At 47.2% G+C, this 16251-nt stretch overlaps 1 protein-coding gene and 1 pseudogene across 2 annotated transcripts in view; one reads left to right on the plus strand and one right to left on the minus strand.

Moving 5' to 3' along the window:
* The window catches only part of LOC147622918 (protein SGT1 homolog), a 94065-nt gene extending 82806 nt beyond the window's left edge, over nucleotides 1–11259 (minus strand). The window contains exon 1 of one of the 2 annotated variants that reach the window (XM_086822535.1): nucleotides 11006–11259. In XM_086822535.1, coding sequence (XP_086678661.1) covers nucleotides 11006–11168 — 163 coding nt within the window. In that variant the 5' untranslated portion in view covers nucleotides 11169–11259. The remainder of the gene's footprint in view (nucleotides 1–11005) is intronic. The other variant, XM_086822532.1, reaches the window with a different exon arrangement.
* Nucleotides 5222–6263, plus strand: LOC147622919 (uncharacterized; annotated as a pseudogene).
* Nucleotides 11260–16251: the final 4992 nt, after the last annotated feature.

The raw sequence follows: 16251 nt of genomic DNA on the forward strand, positions 1-16251 counted from the left end.
GTTTGCCGGTGCCTCTCGTAGAGCTCCCGACAGGGGTGTGGTCGCCAACACAAATAGGGAAGAGTAGATGAAGCTCTTACCCTCGTACCGCTTCCTGTGCTTCTCTTGCTTGCAGCTCAACCCTTAGCATGAACCAAGCTCTGATACCATGAAAAGATGCAGGGGAGAGGATAGCTTGAGCTGTTGCAAGCAAACACACACTCACAAAACCCTAAAAGAGAACACACAAGGTGAGAGGCTGAAAATCTTCTTCTTCTTCACACAACACTCAACACACCATATACAAAGATAAGAGTACAGACATATGAAAAGGTACTCAACCAAATACATACGAGGGTTCTCTATAGTGTGAACCCAACTAAAATGTAAGTGTGGGACCTATCTCCCAAGTGGGTCATCGGTGTCCACTGCCTCACTAGATGAGCTCGATATCTCAACACGTATGGCTGTGTTTTCTGCACCAGCATCTGTTTTTGGTGAATTCGTTGCATTTGGTGCTGCTACACAAGTGGCCCTACATTGTCTTCTTCCTCCCCGAGTCCCTGCGCTTCTGGTAGGCGGTTCCCGGTGGATCTTGGACTGTTTGCTGCTGTTCCGCCTCTTTCTCTCTACAGTTTGAGAGGGGGTTGATTGTTCATGGTGCCTTGCTTCGTTGGAAAGCACTTAAGAGAAGTGTTTGAGAGTTGTTTTTTGTTCTTTGTTGCTGTGGATATGGCTTCCCCCTGTACGAACAAGGATGACAAGTTGAAAGGACCCAACTATGCTCATTGGAAGCTTCAGATGCGGATCTAGTTCATCCACAAGGGTTTGTGGGACATTATTCAAGGCATTGAAGGAAGCCCGAGCGTCCTCAAAACTCTAGGCGGTGGAGTCAAGATCAGGAGGATGAATTTGCTGTGGAATTACAAGACTGGGAGAATCGGGACTCCAAGGCGCATTCTGTGCTTGTGCGGACTATCATCAAGGAGGTCTCACCGGCATTGCAAACTCTCACGAGCGCTCATCAGGTATGGTCAAAATTGGAGGATCTCTTTGCTTGAGATTCATCGATGAGGGCAGTTACCTTGCAGGGGCAGCTCTACGGCTTGTTATTTCCTACACGCAATTCAATGCAATCTTTTCGCATGAAGGCCAAGGTTATGCATGACCAGTTACTGGCTATGGGTGCTGCTTTGTCCTGTTCTCAGCTGGTTGCTCTTATCCTCACCAAGCTTCCTCCGGATTATGATGTGATGTCTCGATCTTTGCGGTGCCAGGTCAAATCCACTCAGTTGGATTTTGATGATCTCAGCTCCCTAAAATAAAGGTCGAAGGCGTTGCTTCTCTTGCGGGAAAAGAGGCACGACATATGATAGTGATACATATTCTAATACCACTTCTAGGGTTCACAGGGCGCTTCGGGCTCAGGAGACCCCAGATGGTGTGCTTCCCTAGTACACATGCAGTTTCCCCCCATGTGCTTTCAGCCAGAAGAGGCTTGTGGGCGGAGAGGGGGCTGATTGCAGCTCCGCCTACTGGTGCATGGGGACCGTGATTTAGACATCTGGCAGGACATGGTTATCTTTGGTACAGTAGAGATTATGAATTGGATTTGTTCTAAGTTCATTGTTCGAGGCTTTTGGGACGTGATGTGTTCCGTCCACTGTTGGGGATTATGGGCGCGGTGTCCAGCAACTCGTCACTATTTTTAGAGTTCACTGCACACTTGTGTCGAAATTCGTGGCCAAGCAAAGTTCCTTGCTATTCGTAGTGGCATCTTGTTTTGAGGAAACAGGTTGGTGGATGCTCTCTTCAAGGTGATTCCAATACTCGCGGTGCTGGAGGGTCCATGGTTGCATCTTCATCGACTTATCTTCTTCCGACTCTTGCACACACTGAGTTGTAGAGGGGGTGTTAGAATTGTGCATCTCAGTGTTTTGGGGCTTTACTATTTATCTGCGATTTTACTGGATTTTTCTCCTATTTATTTGTCCAGGGCCAGTCGGCCAGTTTCCTCCTGCACTATATAAGGAGTTCCCCATTATTCACTCCTTCATCCACTTCCCTTGCACAGAGTTCAACACTTAGTTGCTGCCCATTGCCATTGTAAAGCTTTACTGCTGTTATAAAAGGTGATCTTGTCCAACTCTCTCAATCTCCTTTGCACTCTCTCATTTGTTTACTGTTTATGCATCCGCCCGTGCTATCTCCTTCAAAAACTCCAACTTTGGGGAGGCACTTGCTTTCTCGTGCATGGAAGGAGCTGGTTGACTGGTTCTACAGCTTCCTACAGCCAACTACCACTACCTATCGTGGCGGAACTCACCCAGATGTGTGGGCAGGGCTGGTCGACTTCTTCTGGGAGCTTTCCTACTGGCGGCCGGCTGTTTACAGCCCTAAAAAGCTGCTGGTAAGGGCATTGGAAAGAGTGGAAGAGCTGGCCAATTTGTGGAGAAGGGATTTCCTATTGATCGAAGACCTTCAGGCTTGTGAACTGCTACTGGTTGACGTCCCTTGTGGCTTCTGAGAGCTGGTTGACTGTTGCAAACAGCCCTCCAAGGTTGGTCGACTTGCTTTGTGAGCCACACAGGAGGAAGATGAAGATGCAAGGTTGTCTCAGGCTGATGTGGGAGTGCTATGGGCTGTCCATGGTTGTCCTACATGTGCTTTATGTTGGGAATGCTCTCTTGTGCCGAGGATTGACATCAAATTCAGCATATGATTTGTTTTGTTTTCATACTATACTAGAAGAAATAGGTGCTAGCCAGCGGAGAATCCCCGAGCAGTCGCAAAGTTGTATTTGGAAGCAAACTCTTTTTGGTGATCTAACCATAAAAAGGGAAGGGGGGGGGGGGGGGGGGGGGGTTCAGCCCATCTTCTAGTCCCTAGTGTGGTGTAGTGTGCAGAGTTGTTATCTTTGTTTCTATTTGGCATGCTTATGTGTTTATTTAGTTTTCATGATAGATAAGATTTCAATGTTACAGTTGCCCTTCCGTTACAATGTACATTGGTATCAGAGCTTGGCTTTCTACAAAGCTTGTGTCTTATATGACGCTGGATATGGTTGAGTCGTTATCCGTGAGAGAAGGTTGGGATTTTGAGGTAGCCCCCGTCTTACTGTCGCGCCTCGAAAGAGGTTACTTTTGGTTTTAAGTGGTAGTGAGCGTGTGGGAAGACTTCGTGGCCCTCCTGTCTGTGTAGGGGCACTGTTGCACCCTTGCAGTCTACTCAGTATCATATTCGGGAAGCTGGTAGAGAGCGATTCCAGGGCATGGAAATTCTCTTCATTCTGAAAATCTGGTAGATACATTATGGCCAGCCAGTCAGATCATTATGTGGAGGACTCTATCACCCGTATTCGCCGCATGCGGAAAGAGGATAGAGACAGGGACCATGTTTGGGCTTTGGCAGATAACGATCCGCCATTGTCTGCTACGGCTGAGGATCAGCAAGATCTTGATGCTTTGATGAATGAGCTTGAAGAGCTCCGTGCTTTGCAAAGGGACCTGGATGTACACAGGGTCATTGAATCAAAGTCTCAGGTTAAGGTTTATGTGGTCACTTTTGATGCAATTGTGCAAGAGATGGGAATTGAGCAACCTTGAGAGTTGGCTGTTGCTTATTTGAAAAGCCGTGGCGATGTTGTTTCTGATGATGAGGGCAAGTGTGTTTTCACACGGTAACCTCGCAGACTATCCCGTGAAGGGAATTCTGATGATGTAGTGAGAGGGCATGCAGCCCGAACCAGTGATGTGAGAGGGCTTGCAGCCCGAGCAAGTGATGTTAGTGGGCATGCAGCCTGGACAGATGTTATGAGGGGACATGCAGCCCATGCAACTGAGGTGACAGGGTATGCAGCCCGAGGAGATGATGTACATCGACATGCAGCTCGAGCGGATGATGAGGGGGTGTTGCACGAGAAATTAGCCCTAGACCTGGGCATTGTCGCCATCGTAGACATGACGAAGAGGATGTTGTTCTAGAGCGTCGGGATCCTCGTCACAGCAAGAAGGCCAAGAGTTCAAGTCAGGGGACAAGGACATCAAATTCGAGAGCTATAATGGAAAGCTAGATACCACCAAGGCACTTGCTTTCATAAGGCAATTTGAAATAGCCTTTTGCACTGAGGACTTCACCGAGAAATCTATGCTCAGACATGTGGGTATGCATCTTAAAGAGACTACAAGTGATTGGTCGATTGCATAGGACAGTTGCTCCTACATGGAGTGCTTTCAAAGAGCAATTCTATGATCAGTTCCTTCCTCCTCACGTCGAAAAGGATGTACGAAAGGAATGGGATTGGCTAACAAAAGATGAAGGCGAGTCCGTTTCCTCTTATGTCTCAAAGTTTTGGCGGATTCTTCTCAAGATCACATCTCTCATGACGATTAGTGAGGACGAGAAACACGCAGCCTAGAACCATGGAAGCAAAGAAACACGTTTCTGTAGAAAAGAAATGTACGGGACGTTTTTTACAATAAGAAATGTTTCTTTCATAAAAAACATGAGGTAAAGGTTTTTTTTTTTAATTGACTTTAGCCTTAGCAAAGGTTTTAACGTTTTGACTTTTTCAATCCCCTGCGCTCTCTCTCTCTCTCTCTCTCTCTCTCCCTTCTCTCCCGCCAGCCCCCTCTGCGCCCCCTCCCGCCAGCCCCTCGCCTCTCTTCTCTCTCTCTCTCTTTCTCTCTCGCCAGCCCCTCGAGCCTCTCTACTCTCTCTCTCTCTCTCTCCCTCTCCCGCCGGCCCCTCGAGCCTCTCTACGCCAGCCCCCTCTGCGCCCCCTCTCCCGCTAGCCCCTCGCCCCCCTCTGCGCCAGCCCTCCCCCCCGCCAGCCCCCCTGCCCTCTCTCTCTCTCTCTCTCTCTCTCTCTCTCTCTCTCCCCTTTCTTTTCTTTTCCAGATAGTGTATCAGATGTCATATGGTTGTAACTTTGGTCTCATAGGTCACTTTGGCCTTTTGAAGACGTTAATATAACATTTCATTTCATTTCATCTCTCTCTCTCTCTCTCTCTCTCTCTCTCTCTCTCTCTCTCTCTCTCACCTGCGCATCCCCTCCCACCTCTCTCTCTCCCCGCTGCCCACCTCTCTCTCTCTCTGTCTCTCCCATCGCCTTCGCATCTCTCTCCCCGTCGCCTCTTTCTCTTTCTCTTTCTCTTTCTCTTTCTCTCCCCGTCGCTTCGTTTTGGTCGCCGCCTGTGCTGCTCTGCTGCCGCCATGTGAAGCCCCAGCCCAATCCAGGTTATGTTCGCTACCCTTTCATCACCCACCCTTGCTCAGGCCTCCAAGGCAGCAACATAAGTGTTAGGGTTCTCTCTCTCCGAGGTACATCAACATGGCCAAGGTGCAAGCAAAGAGGAGATAGTCAAAATGGAGGATCAGCTAAACATCTCCATCAGAGAAAACAAGAAGACGGCAGACTCCGCCATCAACATCATCATCAACAGACTTTCCAAAGTCGACAAGGAGATCGAAGCTTCACAAAAAGAGAAGGAAGCTTGGAAAAGGGAGAAGGAGACTTGGGAGAAGGAGAGGGAGAAAGCGAAGGAAGGAGGGAAGAAGGAGAAAGAAGCATGGAAAGAGGAGAAAGAGGGATGGAAGAAGGAACGGGACACTATGAAGGAGGAAATCGACATCCTCAAAGCGGAGGTGATCTCTCTACGGGACCGACCACCACGGGAGGAGGGGGAGATTGTGGAAGTTGACAAAGAGGCCATCAAAGAGGAACTCACCAAGGCAATCACCAAGAGTCTAGAAGGTAAGATGGAGGCAACAAGGGAGGGTTGGGTAGAAGTGGTGAAGAGGAACATCAAAAAGGAAGTGAAAGAGGATGCCCAAAAAGAAGGGCTCCAAATCGTCAACACCACCATTAAGGAGGAGCGGATGCGACATGCTCGTAGACTCAATGTGAGAGTCACGGGGATTCCCGAGGTAGCCGACTCTACCCCCAAGGGGGATGGGCGGACACTATGCACACGACTTGGATACTCACATGAGGGACCCCCCTCCCCCTTTCTCAAAGCTTGGAGGGCCGGGAAGACATGACAAAGAAGAGAGCTCTCATCATACAGTTTCGGGATGTGGAGGCACGCACCATCTTCATGAGGAAGAGAGTCATACTACGAGGCTTAGAGGGAGCTCCTATTTTCTTGGATGATGATCTCACGAGGATGCAACTAGAGCATAGGAGAGCTTGCATGCCACAAGTCTTACACGCGAGGAGAGAAGGCAAGAAGGCCTTCTATCGAGATGGTCGGATCATCATTGATGGCCCGCCTATGGATTAGCGGTTTGGGGCCTATGGGACACAGACCAGGCCACTGACAGAGCTACACATGGCAGTATGGAGCTGTAATGGTTCACTATGGGTGCAGCCTGGACGACTTGAGCATGTTATGGTGAGGAGAGACATCATACTTATGACAGAGACACATCAGAGCCCAGAGAGAGGGTTACCTCGAGTAGAGGGATTCCAGTGGGAGTCAGCATACAAGAGGACCACACGCCAGGGTACCTTGAATTCAGACGAGAGCTACAGGGGAGACTGAGAGTGGTAGCACAGGATCCAAAGACCAGATACATGTGGATCAGCTTACAGCTCTCACAGGACAGGGTTATATACATAGCCCTATGTTACTTTCCTCCATCAGGATCCTCCTATGTCATTACAGAGGACATGCCACACGAGGAGGAGACAGGAGTCTCGCCATACACTCGTCTGTCAGAGGAGATTATGCATTATTCTACACTAGGGGAGGTATTTCTTACGAGTGACTTCAATGCCCACACAGAGCAAACAGTGTGAGGTGTATGACTATGATGACATGGAGATCCTCCACCCTGTGGATCCAGAGGAGATAGCGGCTAGTCGGGCATCAAAGGACACTGGACCAGACAGAGGACATGATGGGGACCACTTACTAGAGTTGGGAGCCAGGCATCGTCTCGTTATTTATAACGGGATGCTACAGTGGGGCTGGGATCAGAGGGCTGACATGCTTCCCACATGGGGGTCATACACAGACCGGAGGCACGGTGGTAGACTACATTATGGGGTCTTTGGAGGCATCACATTGTCACAGCTTGTCACCTCATTCTCCATCCCACCTTGGCATTTTCACGAGCCGGATCACCAGTATCACCAGCCTCCCACACACCGACGCCACACTACCATCTACTTCACACATGACATGGCAGACATATACAGTGGCAGAGTAGAGGATGGGCTCCTACTCATGGATCCCTTGGCACCTATGGATACCATTACAACCTAGCTGGCATCACTCCTACACACGGCTGCATTACAGAGCTTCCCACATCGGGTCCACTCACGAGAGCCTGCGAGATCCGGGACTATGGCCCAAAACAGATGGTATGATGACGAGTGCAGAGCCCTATACTCATGGCTCCGCATACAGAGAGCCTTGGGAGCCATCACAGAGCACGAATCGAGGAGAGAGATGAGGAGACTTACTCGCCGCAAAAGGCGGGCCTTTGCAGAGATACAGGAGCTAGAGATCTTCCATTTCTTCATGAGTAGAGATAGCCCTATCTCATGGCGGCACTTCAGAGCGCCCCGGACACCGACACCCATTGCAGACCCACAGACATGGCACACATATGCAGAGGGCCTATACCACGCCCCACAGCAGCCACCTATACCTCAGCCGCCACAGGAGCCTTGACCTACCACAGCTAGCTTCTTTACCCACTCGATGGTAAAGGAAGCTATCCGCCGCCTACAGCATGGACGGGCCGCCAACCATATGGGCCTACAGGGTGAGCATCTCATATACGCAGTAGATTCTTTGGCTCCTTTTCTTGCACACCTGTTTAACAGGGCACTAGCAGAGGGTTTGCCTGCGGAGTGGACGATGCACACCATTGTGCCGATCCACAAAACAGGGGATATGCTCGATCCGAGCAACTACAGGACGGTTATGGTTGGCCACGTGTTGGCCAAACTCTATGGTGCAGTGTTGGAGCAAGAGCTTAGCTTATATGCTGAGCGAGCAGGTTTACGCTCATCAGGGCAGGCAGGCTTCAAGCGAGCAGGTTTACGCTCATCAGGGCAGGCAGGCTTCAAGAGAGCTTTCTCTACCATTGACCATGTATTCACTTTGAGATGTATGATTGATCAGGCCACAAGGAGGAAGAGAAAGCTCTGGGGAGGCGGAGATGGAGTTGATCTAGCAGGTACCTCAGTACATATTATGCTTTATGCTAATGATATTGTATTAGTGTCTGAGTCTCCAGGAGGTCTACAGCAGCATCTACATGCACTCGATGATTTCTGCACACAGAGGGGTCTTACTATGAACCTTGGGAAAACCAAGGTTATGGTCTTTCATACATCGAGACAGGGCAGGAGTCAGCTGACATTCACTCTCACAGGACGCCAGGTGGAGGTGGTGACATCATACGTGTACGTAGGGGTTACCTTCTCTGCAGACAGCAGCCACGCGCTTCACCATGGGTTCAACAGCCAGAGCTAGATTGACACGGGGATATGCAGCATTGGCTATGCTAGAGAGACAGTGCCACCATGCTCATTTTCAGGAGCCCCAGACAAAGGGGTGGCTATTTGACACATTAGTCACACCGGCACTGATGTATGGAGCAACGGTATGGGCGCCAAGCCTTGCTAGCCATTGGTGGACACAGATAGAGAGACCACAGGCCCTCATGATGGCACGCATGATACACAGCAAACCGTCAGTACCTCATGACATTATCCGAGCAGAGTTTGCTGCGCCTCCTATGATGGTAGAGGCCATATTCCAGACTATATGCCTGCTAGAAAGATTCAGAGAGATGCCACAAGACAGATTGTCATACAGAGCTTTTGAGACATCTAGACAGCTGGCTGAGGCAGGAGACAGAGGATCATGGTATGCACAGGTCACACATTGGTTCTCACAGCATGGCCTAGACATGTATCATCTACCACCATTCCAGTATGACAGGGATGCACCACATATCCGTCTCTCTCATAGTGAGAGGAACAAAGTATTGAGACAGAACCTATGGCAGCTCTATACACGAGAGACATGGATATCGCCTACACAACCTCTTCCACCGAAGATGCTGTACTACAGAGATCACTTCATAAGTATCACTGATGATGGACTTATAGAGAGGCCTAGATACATGGAGGGCTTTTTACCACACAGCTCCCGAGTAGCTATTGATCAGCTTAGAGTCTCATCACATCGATTGGAGATCGAGACTGGCAAAGCAGCATGGATCCCCCGAGAGGAGAGGGTATGCAGATTGTGCAGAGAGGAGGTGGAGAGTGAGGAGCATTATGTATGCAGATGCACAGCATATACAACCATCAGATAGAGATATCCCATTTTATTCAAAGAGCCACATTCCCTACGCCAGCTCTTTGAGGCAGTAGACTAGCGCATACTAGGGAGATTCATTCTAGACATACAGCGTCACAGAGAGACATCATTACAGGCTCAGACAGCTCCAGAGAGGAGACGACAAAGACAGATTACTAAATTTTTTCAGAGATCCACCCCACTCCCAGCCCTACACAGCGCAGGGAATTACTCTCCAGAGAGCAGAGACACTCAGAGCCCGCAGGAGACAGAGGACACCTGGCTTTCAGACACCACGCCTCTACCAGAGAGAGATGACAGAGATCACAGCTCAGTTTCACAGAGAGGGTGCGGAGCGACTGGCTCGCTTCAGAGCAAACCCAGTCATGTTCTTCAGGGAGCTGTGGACACCCCCTTCATTGATGTATACCATTTTACACCCCCAGTATGGTACAGGATGGAGCTAGCTAGGTTGCATATCATGATTGTATACTCCATGCGTATAGCTTTGCATTCTCCTAGTAGTAGAGCTCCATCCCCTCCCCCACTCATTGTACTTATTGCACACCCAGATTCAGCTTTTTAGTTCAGTACTTTTTCATTTTGTTGGGATGACAGAGGATACCCCACACAGGTACATTGATTTATCTCATAGGCCAAGTTGGGTCTTTTAGAAGACGTTAGTAAAATCTTTCTTTCTTTCTTTCTCTTTCTCCCTCTCTCGCACTTATTCTTCTTATTATTATTCTTCCTTCTTCCTTCTTCTTCCTTCTTCTTCTTCCCTCTCTCTTCTTCCTTGCATAGCATGGACTAGATACTACGACATCCCCACTAACATCATCAATGCCCAATAGTGGGTGTAGTGGGTGGCGAACATAAGACAACAAACCATCAACTCCATCATGCATAGTATGGACTAGATACTACGACATCCCCACTAACGTCATCGGTGCCCAATAGTGGGTGTAGAACTTGTGCTCCCGCACACACACACAACATACATTCATACAAAGGTCTGTGTACTGAGTTTCTGTAAGAGCTCCGGAGATTCAGGGCAAAACCAAAACAATCCCTACCCATGAAGGGAAAAACCAAATGGACCCACAAATCACCATGTGGTAGGGTCTAAAATTACGCATATGTACTAGAGGCATACTTAATAATTGGTCACAGAGAATGGAGACTAAGCTATGAATTAGGATTCGATGGGACTACTCCACATCAAATCTTTAACCATCATTGAGGACTCTCAGAGGCAATACACTGAATCATTATGGTGAAACACAAATGCTCACTCTTCCCCACACTCTTTGGCCTCTACATAAGATCCAACACCATTTGATACCTTATAGAGACCGTGGACCAATGTTTAAGGTCTTCCAGACCAGAAGCTACATCATCACTCGCAATCATTGGTCCCACAGTGTTTTCGGGTTCATCCTTAGCTAGGTGCAGACCAAGGCACTCTCCTCCTAAGCTGTGTCTCAGGTTAAATTATCTGCCCGCTAAGGTGACGAGAAAGTTTAATCCCCATTTCTCAAGAGAGTATCCATAAGGGAGCTACACGATCTCGCATCTAAAGAACACACATGATTTCACAGCGGGAAAAAACAGTACAAGGCATTGAAAAGCGCTAGGGTTTACCCTGCCAGAGGTCTCAAGAAGAAAACCATGGACAAACGGAGCTTGAGATAAACTACCGGTGAAATTCGTAAGCTTGATATGCGCCTGCGCCCTGCTGACCAGAAGGGAGGCGGCGTTGTTGGGTTCGGCCGCGATGGCCTGCGTGAAGAGGTCCACGGCCAGATCGAACTCCTCGTCCAAAAAGGCAGCGTGGGCCTGCTTCTCGAGCTCCTCCGCCATAGCAAATACAGGGTCAAAAGCTAAGAGTAGGAGCGAAGAAAAGGTGGACGTCAGAATGAGCTTCTGGTCTTGAGTCAATTAACTATTGCCGCAATTTCATCGACCTTGAATATATATTGGCAACATTATCATTTATGAGATGAGATGGTAACAGTATGATTTTTACGATGATGTGTTGGCGTACCTTATTTGTCTCAACAATGTCAACATTCTCTAATCATATTGACACCCAGCAGCAGGGTTCTCGAGCATTGATGTGTTCCACTACACATCGTTCGTGGTTAACAAGCTCTTTTTTGAGCAATGACCACTACATTGATACTTTTTTTTTTCCAAGAGAGAATACTGCTCATGTGTTTTAGTTGTGTTTGGGTCCCTTGCCCCAACCATGAGTCAATAAAAGTTATAATCATGTTCATTAATGTGTGTGGAGTGCTAATGTGGGCTCTCTAGCACACCATGGACGAGTAGGTTGTAACGGCATAGCTCCAACCTTTGTTGTGTCCATCGTGTTCTCTTCAAAAGTGTTAGATTTACCCATTATCATGAGGGTGGACAAGGTCTTGGGAGAGGCCAAAACTAGAGTCAACCACCTAGTCTACTCAACCCGTGATGTGACTCGGAGTATATTATTATCCATGCATAAGTGCGAAGTGAATCCATCACTAAGGGGGAGTGTTGGAAATTATTATAGTAGGGGAGTGCTGGAAATTATTATAGTAGACAGTGTGTATTTTGAGAGGAGAGCATGAACCTTGTTATTTGTGTGCATGCCCCCTTAGTGAATCCATCACTAAGGGGGAGTGCTGAAAATTATTGTAGTAGATGATGCGTATTTTTTGAGGGCAGTGCATGAACCTTGTTATTTGTGTTCGCATGTGAAGGTCTAAAAGACCTTTGGTAAAGCTTGTTTGTATGGTGTGTGATCAAAGGTTATTTTGTCCAAAGGTTGATTGGGCTAGCGACATTATAACAACATTGTAAAAGGAAAAAAAGAAGGTGAAAATGTGATTGTAGGACAAAATTATGTGATTGAGATCTTTAAGAGAGTGTATGAGTAAACTGCACGTGTTGTTGTACATAAACCAAACACATGGCACGTCACCATGTAAAGTGGTACAGCTGACTTTTGGTGGGAGGGGGGGAGATGGGGATGGAGTTTAGGTGGGGAGATGATGAGTAGGGTGAAGGAGCACAAGGATAAAAGGATATGAAATACAACATATCTGAAGAAGAAGGCGGGGGCATTGAGTGAAGCAACACATTCTCTATGCTCTAAGGAAGGACTCGAATTGGAGTAGAACTCTGGTTTTGCCAAACCATGGTTGACATCGCTAAAGGGAGGTTCCTGCATAAATTCAATATGATGCCATCAATGGGGAGAAAGAACATCGGGTATGTGTCTACTTATAGCAGGAGTTTGTGGATGAACACATTGGGATTTTTTCTTTCAATTGTGTAATTCTTTCTATCATGGTAAGTACCTACGATAGTTAACTTAAATGCGCTTGGCTAAAGAAAGAGGTGCTTGTGATGAAGGTTATGGGTCAACTATTTTATTTAGGAAGGGGATCTTTTAATAATTTGTTCAATGACTCTAATTGGGTACTTACTATAGTTAGCTTTATTACCTGGCTAAAGAAAGCAGTGCTTCGGATGAAGGTTATGTGTCAACTGTTTTATTTGGGAATGGGATATTTTAATGTTTTATTCAATGACTCTAAGTGGATTCCTAAACTAATGGCCAAGGCCCCTCTTTTCACTGAAATTTTATCCATGCCCTACCTTGGGACCCTCTCTTTTGAAAAGATGCAGGGGGGAAGAGAGCTTGAGCTCTTGCAAGCACACACACACACTCACAAAACCCTAATAGAGAACACACAAGGTGAGAGGCTGAAAGTCTTCTTCTTCTTCACTCAACACTCAACACTCCATATACAAAGATAAGAGTACACATAACATGAAAGGTACTCAACCAATATATACACGGGTTCTCTATAGTGTGAACCCGACTAAATGAGCTGGTGCTATAACTATGCCAATCTCTAGAATGGCTCACATAGCCTGTCATCCCACTGGCCGCATATCACCCAAGATCTCACCAACCATGCCAGTGGTGTAAGTGTGGGGCCTATCCCCCAGGCGGGTCATCAGTGTCCACCACCTCACTAGACGAGCTCGATATATATCTCAACACTCCCCCTCGAGCTCAACTCCATCTCATGTACACCAAGCGAAGCCCTGAATCTACAGAGCTTCTCTGTACCCAATGCTTTGGTGAAGATGTCAGCTACTTGATCCTCTGTGCTGACATAAACAAGGTCAAGGTCTCCTGCCAAGACCTTCTCTCTGACGAAATGGTAGTGGACTTCTATATGCTTCGTGCGAGCATGAAAAACTAGGTTCCTAGCCAACTGTATACTGCTAATGTTATCACAGAAAATGACAACTTGTCTATCCACCACTGATAGATCCAAATCTGCAAGTAGCTTTCTCAACCAAGCTACCTCACATGCTGCCATAGCAGCTCCATAGCAGCTCCTCTGTACTCGGCCTCTGTATTGGATAGAGCAACCGTAGGCTGCTTCTTGCTGCTCCAAGTCACAGCAGCACTCCCCAAAGAAAACATGAATCCACTGGTAGATCTTCTATCTGAGATACTACCAGCCCAATCAGCATCTGTGTACCCATGTACACATATCTCTGTCCTAGTCTCATAGAATAGTCCACAATGCAAAGTAGACCTCACATACCTCAATATGCGTCTCAATGCATCCAAATGCAGTTTCCGTGGAACCAAAAACTGACTCACCAACCCAACAGTATAGCTCAAATCTGGTCTGGTGATTGTAGATCAAGCTTCCTACTATGCGCCTATACATAGTAGGATCCTCCAAGATCTCTCCTGAATCTGCACTCAACTTGCCATTCTGATCCAATGGCACGGAAATAGGCTTACAACCTGTCATACCATACTTGGACAACATGTCCAAGCCATACTGTCTCTGCAGTAATCCAATACCATGTGGTGACCTAATCACCTCAATGCCCAAGAAATATCTGAGCTCCCCCAGATCCTTCATCTCGAACTTCTGTCTAAGAAAGATCTTTACATCAAAGATCTCTGCATCATGGTCCCCCGTAATGATCAAGTCGTCTACATAGATGACAACAAGCACAACTCCTCTATCACCATGTCTCACATACAGCGAGAAATCTGCATTGGCTACATGAAAGCCAATAGTGACAAGATATTCAGAAATCTTGTCAGACCATGCTCTTGGTGCTTGCTTTAAGCCAAACAAGGCTTTCTTTAACCTGCAAACATGCTCAGGGTGACTCACATCCTCATAACCAGCAGGTGGCTGCAACATATACACCTCTTCTTGCAAATCCCCATGCAAGAATGCATTCTTTACATCCATCTGATGTAAAGACCATTGCTTTGACGCAGCCACTGCTATCACAACTCTCACTCACAACTCTCACTGTTGCCATCTTGGCAACTGGACTGAAGGTTTTCTCATAATCAATGCCATATGTCTGCGCATATCCTTTGGCTACCAATCTAGCCTTGTACCTGTTTATGCTTCCATCACTGTTATGTTTTACTTTGTACACCCACTTGCATCCAATGGCTTTCTTGCCTTCAGGCAATTGCACTAAATTCCAAGTTTCATTTCCATATAGTGCATCCATCTCCTCATCCATAGCTTTCTCCCAACACACATTTCCAACAGCCTCATCAATGCATGTGGGCTCAACAACCTGCACAACCTTTGCCATATATGCATAGTGATGTGCCACATAACCATCATAGGTAAATCTCTGCACAGGATTTTTCACTCTCCCAGATCTTCGCAGCTTTTCATTCATGGCTTCCATAGCCTTCTGCATACCTTCCACTTTAAATTTTGGCAGCCCTGTCACAATTCCCTTTGTCTGCATAGACTTCAATCTCTGCACATTCACATGTCCAATCCTTTTATGCCAAATGTCTGTGTCTGCAACAATTCCTGAACCATTTGCAAACATCGCAGCACTCATTTCAGGCATGTCTACATTCAACGTAAACATTCTGCCCACTCTGTTGCCTTTTGCAACCAACCTGCACTTGTCTTTAAAATCTTCAACATAACACCCATTAGGGTTAAACCGAACCTGCAAACCGTGCTCAACTGAAACTAGATTCTTTGTTATGTTCGGAACGTGAAGTACATCTGCAAGGTACTTCACTTTGCCATCCTGCATAGGCAATGGCACATCTCCAACATGGGCAATTGGATGAGCAGTGTCATCCCCTGTTTCCACAAAACCTGGTCTTTCCGGGTTTTTCATCTCCTTGAACCACTCCCCATGACTTGTCATGTGGTTCGAAGCACCTGAATCCACATACCACACCATCTTTTTGTGCTACTTCAACATTTTCAGACATGGCATTCACGACATGCTGCATAACAAACAACCTTTCATTATCCTCATTATTTTCGCTTGAGGATGCATAGTCGTTTTGCTGCACTTTTCCATTTAGCATGTCAGCCTGCTTCTTATAACATTCTGCCTGCACATGTCCAGGCTTACCACAATAATAGCATTCACGTGCATCATTATACTGCCTTTGCCAATTTCCACGGCCTCTTTGACTCCCCCTGCCTCCTAATTTGCCTCTTCCACCTGCGTGTTGTTGTTGTTGTTGTTATTGTTGTTGTGTATTCTGGGACTGTTGTTGCTGTTGGTGCTGTCCATAATTCTGATTACCTGTTCGGCCACCTCCTTGACCGCGTCCACGGCCTCCTCTACCTCGTCCTCTTCCTGAACTTGTGTAGAAGGCCTGTTGCTCTGAACTGTTTTCGTTTTGTGAAGACTGTTGGTCTTCACCCAAGCTCTTCTCTTTTATAATCAGCATAGACACCAAATCTGTAAAGCTGGGAATGTTTTCCCGAGTCTGAATAGACGTCTTGAATGCCTTGTATTGTGGCCCGAGACCACGTAGACAAACCTCCACCTTATCATCATCATCTACTGACACACCAATAGATGCAAGGGATTCCACAATACCCTTTATCTTCAACGCATAGTCATT

The sequence above is a fragment of the Cibotium barometz genome, chromosome 28, assembly GCF_041138505.1.
Source record: "Cibotium barometz isolate CiBa-2024 chromosome 28, ASM4113850v1, whole genome shotgun sequence".
Taxonomy (NCBI): domain Eukaryota; kingdom Viridiplantae; phylum Streptophyta; class Polypodiopsida; order Cyatheales; family Cibotiaceae; genus Cibotium; species Cibotium barometz.